The sequence below is a fragment of the Caloenas nicobarica genome, chromosome 2 (genome assembly GCF_036013445.1).
Source record: "Caloenas nicobarica isolate bCalNic1 chromosome 2, bCalNic1.hap1, whole genome shotgun sequence".
Taxonomy (NCBI): Eukaryota; Metazoa; Chordata; class Aves; order Columbiformes; family Columbidae; genus Caloenas; species Caloenas nicobarica.
This window is the reverse complement of record NC_088246.1, coordinates 120,486,131-120,494,408: the sequence shown is the minus strand read 5'-3', so window position 1 is coordinate 120,494,408 and position 8,278 is coordinate 120,486,131. Positions and strand designations below refer to the sequence as shown.

General features: G+C 48.5%; 1 protein-coding gene across 6 annotated transcripts in view; it reads left to right on the top strand.

Annotated features, from left to right (window-relative positions):
- The first annotated feature begins 2,051 nt into the window (after positions 1–2,051).
- Positions 2,052–8,278, top strand: part of NOL4 (nucleolar protein 4) — a 191,835-nt gene continuing 185,608 nt past the window's right edge. For all 6 annotated transcript variants that reach the window (XM_065628610.1, XM_065628609.1, XM_065628607.1 and 3 more), the window contains exon 1: positions 2,052–2,318. In XM_065628610.1, the coding sequence (XP_065484682.1) occupies positions 2,052–2,318 (267 nt within the window). The remainder of the gene's footprint in view (positions 2,319–8,278) is intronic.

Genomic DNA, 8,278 nt, shown 5'->3' with positions numbered 1-8,278 from the left:
CGCGGGCCTGCGCGCGTTTCTTGCTCCAATAAGCAGTAATTAGGTCCTAAGCTAATGATGTGTCAGCTGATCCGCTCGCTCCGTCTGCGGACGACGGGGGGGGGGGGGGGGGGGTGTGCGCCCGGAGACATCGCCATGGAAACGCTGCCCTCGCCTCTCCCCCCTCCTGCCCTACCCCCCACCGCCCTGGCGGCCCGCGGCCGGGCCCGCACCGGCCCCCGCGCCCGCGGAGGCGGGGGCGCCGGGCGCGCCATCCCGACATGGGACAGCGCTGCCCGTCACCGCGCCGCGCCGCCGTCGCCACAGAAACTTTTGTCCCGGCGGCCAATCAGGGCGCGGGGGGGGGGCGCGGAGCGGCGCTGGGCCCGGCCCGGTGCGCCGCCGCCGCCAGCCCGCCGCGGAGCGCAGCGCAGCACAGCGCGGGGAGCGGCGCGGCGGAGCGGAGCGGCACGTCCGTGCGCAGCCCGCGGCGCGCAGCCCGCGGCCGGGCCCGGGTCGCACGCGTGCCCCAGCCGCGGAGGTGCCGGCTGCGGGCGGGGGCGCGGAGCCGGGCGCTGGATGGCGGAGGCGCGGGCGGGCGCGGCCGCGGAGAGGCGACGAGAGGAAGCGCCGCCGCGGCGCCTTCCCCCCCGCGGAGGGGTGTCCTGCTTGGCGCGGCGGGGGAGACCGGGGAGAGCGCGGACATCTCCGGCGTGAACTGAAACTGTGGCAAAGGGAGGGGGGGAAAAAAAATCAAGATTGCCTTTTTTTTTTTTCTTCTTCTTCCCCCTTTAGAAAAAAGGGGGTTTGCTCGGCATCCGAACGCAAACTTACTTGAATACCTTGTAGCCAGTTTAGCCCAGAGACCAAAGGATACCCCGCATCCGAGGAGTCCTACATGTGTGAGCACCATCGTTACACTGGCAGAGCGACCGAGAGCCGCCTCCTTTCCTTTGCCAACATCCTCCTGGGACTAATCTCTCCTCTGGTCCGATATCCGAGCCTATCTCCTATATATCTGGTTTGCCTTTTTAATTTTTTTTTTCTCCATCCGCTGGGATTGCTAAGTGAATAAATAGAGGAACATTCCTAAAAGGGCATCCGAAAATTCACAGACCTCACAGACCATTTTTTTTTTTTAAATTTAAAAATATGTACTTAAAACGTGGATCGGATGTATTAGGCTTAGAAAATAGCAGGTAAGAACTTTCTTTCCCGTACCTTCATGCCCGGAGCGGGGATATCTAAAGCAAAGCCGCCCAGCCTTGGAATAAAGGGGGAGCAAAGAGACCAGTTTGCCCTTCAGTGCTTCCTCCATCCTGCGCGGCGGGGCGGCTTGGGGGAGAGGCACAGCCCGCCAGGACAGAGACAGCCTTTCCAGAAGGCAGGCGAGGGCTGCCGGGGCGGAGGAGGCTGGGCTTTTTTTTCCTTCTTTTTTTTTTTTTTTTTTTTTTCCTTCACCTGCACTATCTAGGGTGAATCCGAGTGCAGCTGATCTATAGAAAAGAAGAAGGATCCGAGTCAATATTTTCTTTTCACTTCGCTAAGCCGAGGGATAGGATTTTAATTATTTATCCACTCGAACCCTCGCCGGGTAAGACGCTGCTGGAGCCAGTGGGATAGTCCTGCCTTGCACAATTATTAAAGAGACTGATCACGTACAGTGGAAGGATAAGAGGAGCCTCCATCAGACCCGTTTTGCCTCTTGTGGAAAAAAAAAAAAAAAAAAAAAAAAGGAGAACATTGCCACACTATTGAATTGATTGCTGCCCCCCTCACCCATCCCCCGCCCGGCCCCCCCACGCCCCCGAACCACCACCACCACAACAACAACAAAAAAAATCCGCTGGGATCTGCCTGCACCGGGACCTCCTTCGCTCCGGCTCGGAGGTGGATGCATTTTTCATGAGCGCTGGGTGAACAGGTGCAAAGTGCGGCGGGGCGGCCTGGCCCCGCACCCCGGCCCGCTTCGGGGCGGCGTGTGCGTGTGTCCGTGTGTGCGTGTGTGTCTGTGTGTCCGTGTGTGTGTGCGCCCCGGCGTGTGCATGTGTGCGTGTGTGTACTAGGAGATTATGGAGAGCAGCGACCGGGACATGTACCGCCAGTTTCAAGACTGGTGTCTCAGGACTTACGGGGACTCAGGAAAAACCAAGACGGTGACCCGTAAAAAATACGACCGGATCGTCCAGCTCCTGAACGGCTCCGAGTCGAGCTCCACGGATAATGCCAAATTCAAATTCTGGGTCAAATCTAAAGGCTTCCAGCTCGGCAACCCGGACGAGGTCAGTGGTGGTGCTGGAGGAGGGAAGCAAGTGCTGTACGTGCCAGTCAAAACCACGGTTAGTAGAGAATTGTCTTCCTTGTTCTATGTCGGCCGCTGCAGCCCGCTCCGGGAGCGAGAGGCACAGGGGGAGCCGCAGCCACAGTTGGCTCCTTCCTCCCTCTTCCCCCAAGTCATCATCACCATGTTGCGTTTGCCTGTCACATTATACACCGCCGAGGTCTTTGTGGGTCCTTTTATTTAAAGCGATCGTGCGCACAACACACCCTGCCGGGTCGGTCTCGTTCTCCTCCTGGTCCTCCTCGTTTCCCCGTTCCCCCCCGGGCCGCCGCGGCGGGGTTGGGGTGGGTATTGTCCCGCCGCCGCCGCTCCGGCCATTGTGCCGGGCCCCGCCGCCCCGGGCAGCGGCCCCCGCCGCCGGCGGGGCTGATCGATAGCGCACGGGGGTAGCCTTGCCTGGCACAAAGCCAAGCGCGGCGCCGGGCGGTGATCTGGGGGGGGGTTTCCCCGGGATATCAGGGTTTTTTTGAAAAATTATTTATATATATACATATATTTAAATTCTTGTTATCGCGCAGCCCTTGAGCCGCCGAGCGGCACCAACGTGCCTGGCTGGCTGTGAAGCGCCGGCTGCGATAGGAACGGCGGCGAGGAGAGGGGAGGATGCTCAACAAAGGGTCCGCATGACGGAGGGCTGGGTGTTATTTTGTTTCTCTGGCTGGGCTTGCACGGGTCTCGCAGCCGTCAGGCTTAAAACTCGATTCGATGCTCCAGGGTAGCGGGGCAGCCCCCGGCAGGCGCTGGTCTGACAGCGGGAGAGCTATTATGCTTGGTGGTGGCAGAAGCGACAGATTTGCCTATTTAAGAAGATGGGGACTGTTGGCTGCAAGTAGGTTTTGCCTATTGAACTCTCTTAACGTATCATTATTCTTTCTTCTTATGCTCTGGGTCACGCAAGCTAAGCTGCTTTTGTCTGTGCCTGGGGCGGGCGGGGAGGGGGAGCCGAGAAAGGAAACCCGGCAATTAAAAATGTTCCTGCCTGGGCATTTGGCTTGGATGAGCAATATTCTCTTTGGTGAGGTGTGTTTGGTTTTTTTGTTTTGGTTTTTTTTTGGTTTTGTTTTGTTTTTGGTTTTTTTTGTTTTCTTTTTTTGGTGGCAGCTTATTCTGACCTAACGGGAAGGTTGCTGGGTGGCGCAGCAAAGGGGGCTTCTTGGAAAGTATTCTGGGTTGGGTTGTGACGTAGGCTGCTGGGGAAATCTGCCTCTCTCTGCCTCGCTGAAGTCACAAACCTGGGCATTCCCAGGGGCTGGCTTATATTTGCCCCCTTGTCATCACCACTGTCATGGCTGTGAAGAGGCAGAGGTGGGAAATTAATTTTAAGGGGTTTACAAATATGAAGATTGAAAGTGAAAGAGAAGCTCTGCACGGAGTTTGTTCCCTCTCTATGGTTTTTATTCACCAAAGTGTTCTAGGTCCGCCTATAGATTCAGGTTATGTGGCAGATTTCTATTCTACAATTAGATGACTGATTGCTAATCTCTGACCTCAGCAGGTACTGTAGATATAATTTATAATGAAAACATTGTCTAAAGCAGAAGTTTCTAATTAGGTCAGTATTTTTTAACATCTCTTTTGCTTACTGGAATAACAATTTTGGAGAGCCAGCAGGCATGATCTTTTATTCCTAAGAATATCCTTTTCACTGCAAGTTCAAAACTGTAGGCAAATTCAGTATTTTTTTAAATTACATTGACGATACTACTAAATAAAAAGGCTAACCTTAATTTTACAAGATGGAATTTAATAGTTAAGTGCTGTTCTGGGCCTCTGAAACACAAGACTCAGTCATGATCAGCTTGTCCATTTTCTCTCACCTTTGCTAGGCTGTGAGAGCCTGGAGTCCCACCTTGCATCCCCTCTTCTATTTTATTTTCAGATCAAATCACAAAAAATGTTCTCTTTTTTTTCCTTCAGAGATTTCAGTCAGAGGTCGATTGCCTTGCTGGTCTTACCTTTGTTCGCCCGGGGGAATTGGCTCTATATGTCCCTATATACGTATTTATATTAATATAGAAGTAACTATCTTAAGCCACCAAGCAGGAATCCTAATGAAATAAGAATGCCTGCTAATAAAATCAAGAAAGGAAAGTTAGCATGACCTATCTGTAAGCAATTTCTGAATATATATACATTATTTGAATAACGACATACAAACCGTTATGGAAAAGGTCTTGCATGTCAATAAAATTTCCTCCTGCTGGCTAACATAACTCTGTTGTCCAACATAAATGAGAAAAGTTGATACTCAGCACTCTCATACAACAGCCAGCTCTGAGAAACAAATGCCACCCCCCCAACCCATGAATCTGGTGTCACTATCCCATCTCCAAAGGCAGAGGAGTACCTAAGTAGACCAGTGGGGTGGCAATGGTTTCTGTGAGCTATTACCAGGGCAGGGCCAGCGCCTGCCAGGTGCTGAAGGCTCTGAAAACAACCCGTGTGACAGAACAGGGATGCAGCCCCTGGCCTGGAGAAAGCCAGTGGCAAAGCTCCTATTGACTTCAGGAAGGCCTGAGCTTTCACCCAGCCAGGAAAGACAAGTTAGAGGGGAAAAGATTGGATTTTCAGCAGACCGCAATTGTTGATAAGACTTAGAAGCCCATTGTCTCTCTTCTTTAACTCTTACTAATTATTTAAGTGTTTATTCATTTATAGGGATTTAGAAAGATCCCCACTGGGCGTACTTTTTTTTTCCTCCTCACTGTTATCTCGTACATTTGAGCTTGTCCAGTCCACAGAAAGAGCCACAAACAGTAACAGATCTGCAAATGGTGAATCCCTTCCTCATCTTCTCCTTTTTCTTGTCCATCACTTGATCTCACCATAGGTAAAAGTAATTTAAATTGAAAATTAATCACTGCTGGCAGCATGAGCACTCCCTCTGCAGTGACAGGATGGATGAAATTACAAGTTGGACTCTACAGTCACAAGCTGGTCAAAAATAAGCAAATATTCAAATACTTCATTAGGAATTATTCTCTCCTTGAAGCTTTAAGATTTGCTGCTCAGCTTTGCTGTCAACCAGAGAGATTTGCTCCTGATGGTGCTGTAATCCACTGCTGCTGGTAATTAGACATCATTACTGCTGCGTTAAAGGGAAAGAGAGAAGGAGAGAGGACAGGCTGGGGCTAATTAACTACTTGATTCTAATGAAAGAAAGAGAGCCTGATAGCAACTGGGAGGTTGCACCGGAACAGGCTAGATGTACAACACAGACTTAATTGAAGCTGGGGTGTCTTGCACTCTCACAGTAGCTGAGGCTTGGTCTGCTTTCATATTCTGTGGGCAGTAGCGCATGAGGTATCATTCAGGTTTTCCCTTGCCTGATTGGCAACTAGCTCAAAATCACAGCCCTCTCTTCAATATCAAGTTTAAGCATGCCAGCAAAGAGAATGCATAGATGATTATGTGCTGGCTTGATCTGTTTTATGTGTATGGTCTCCTCAAGAGCAACAGGAACAAATCAATTTCTGAATATTCACATCCCTCTGTGGCCTAGGAGATGCGCTTTTGGTCACCAGGCAACAACATCCCCTGCAAAACAGCCATTTTAGGTCCAGAGTGGGACAACCCACAGTAAGGCATTTCTATCTGCTACCCAGTGAGTTTCTCGCTTCTGCAACTTTTCACATTGCTACTGTTATTATAAGAGGTTTTCTTTAATTAAGCCCAAACTGCGCTTTATGAAAATACTGAAATTATGCCTCGCCTAGACACATTGTATAAATCCATTAGGCCAACAAATATGCTAAATGGCTGACAGTATCGACTTCTAATGGTCAATACTCACAATCCATAAGGAAGCATGGAACTAATATTTCTAGTATAATATCTTTTCTGATTGTGTACAGGATTTTTATGGTGGATTTTTTTCGGTGTATTTTCTTCACAGTTCTATAACTGGAACTATTTATCAATTGACGACTTGAAATTTCTTTTCACCACTCTTCTTTGTCTTGCTTGATGTTGCCTTTAGACACAACTATGGCTCCTAAAATCACTCTTGTTTTAAAAAAAAGTTACAAAATAATGGCCCAAGCTGAATCAGCCCATTCTAATCAGAACTTTCCTTCAAAAAAGAAGGGTGAAGATGACTGCGGGATATGTCTCAGATATAGAATTCACACAGTATTAGCAAACTAACAGAATATAACCTTAAAGGCCAAGTTCAAATTGCTTGTATGTCATTATTAATTTGCAATGACTCCACTGACTTTATGAAACCATAAGCCTTATGTATGAATTTTCCTGTGTCTTCTTTCATATTTTCCAATTGTAAGCATAGCGTGATCTTTCTTTCAGAAACCAAATTTTGTTCAGATTAGTTAAATGTGTAGATCCTCCAGGAGGATCAGGTACCTCTTGGATTGCCGCTAGCAGACCAGCGAGGCCCTGCAGGTGCAGGGCTGTACTACTGAATCTGATTACAGGATTTAGGGCTTAAAATTATAGGCCAGTCCGTTCTATGGAACAGGCTGTATCGCAGCCCACCTCTTGTTCTTTTAGTGATGAAGAATAGTAGATGGACTTATGAGTTTATGGTTTGTTTGATTTTATATAAATTACTTTGGTTATGAACAATAGAAAAAACACATCACAGTATAAATAACTTATATGTGAAAATATGATGCTTTAAATTATCTTATGTTTTAAATTTTTCATTATTTTAGGGCATTTTATAGCAATCTGAAGCCTGCTTCTTTGCATTTCTCCCCCTTTCTTGTAGCCATCAATATAAAAAATAAAAAGAGTTTGTCAAATATATATTGGTAGCTCTGTAGCCTACTGAACTGCCAACACATAATGGCACTAAGTGCCACAGAAAGGTGATGCTGAGGGTGAGCTGTAATTTATCCCAAGGTACAGTTCTGTGGTAGTTTACAGTCCTGTTAAATGCACCTTCCAGGCTCAGAAGCGGTGTTCGAGCCCTGCCGTACCCCTCCCGTTTTAACTGCCCACCACATGTTCCTTAACCCCTGTTCAGGTCTGCGGAGCTTCGTTTCCTTCCGTTACCCGCAGCCCCTGCCCTGCTGTTTGCAGACCTCCCGATGGACTCGGTGAAGGGGATGCTGGTGAATAAGAGAGACGGTGCTGGAAAATGCTCATAGCAGATGGAAAAAAACTGGTTTAGCTGGCAACTCTTAATGCAGGCATTCAGTGAAGTGTTCATGAATAAAGAGAATAACTCTATCCTGAAATTTAAAAATGTTAGAGCGGCCATATGTAAGACGCCATCTCTACATGCACGTGTGTGAGAGACAGGCAAAGGGAGATGAGGATCTGAGATTTCTTGGTAACAATGTTGACCTAGAATTTTCTGAAGAAACAGGAGCCAAAGAGAGCAAATTTTTAAAGAGGAAACATTTTAAAGTGCTGCTTCTGTAAAGCTAGAAACGGTTATCATTACTTTAGAAACATTAAATAGGGTGTAGCAATACCATAACGAAACCTCTTACTGACATATCCATCCCATGCATATAATGAAGCAGGATGACAAATTCAGTGCTATCCCCGGTAAAGGCGAGGCTCATGGCTTGAAAGCCCAAACCTTTCCAGCGATCTGAAATAAAACCTCCCAGTTTAATTTTCATGCTGCTGTGAGCCTTTGCCGCGAAGACCGAGGTGACAGTGAACTTGGTTCTTCAGTGTCTTTACCCTCAGCCTCTTGTCGGCGAAGCTGCGCTGGATTCGGTCACGACACAGCATGGTGGGGACTGCAGCTCAGGCACTTCAGCCCCGATTTTCTTCAGAGGTACTGCAGGTTGTTTCTGTGGCTACACAGCTATGTGAGCAGTGAGAAGTAAGCAGGCATTTGCCAGCAGGTTGGAGCTAAAGTGGGCCGATAGGCATCACTACAGCATAATGGGGCTTTTTGTGATGTTTTTACGGAGACTGTTTCTTTCCCTAACTTTTGGGGTGATCACCGTTGTTCTTGTTTAACACTCTAGACAGACA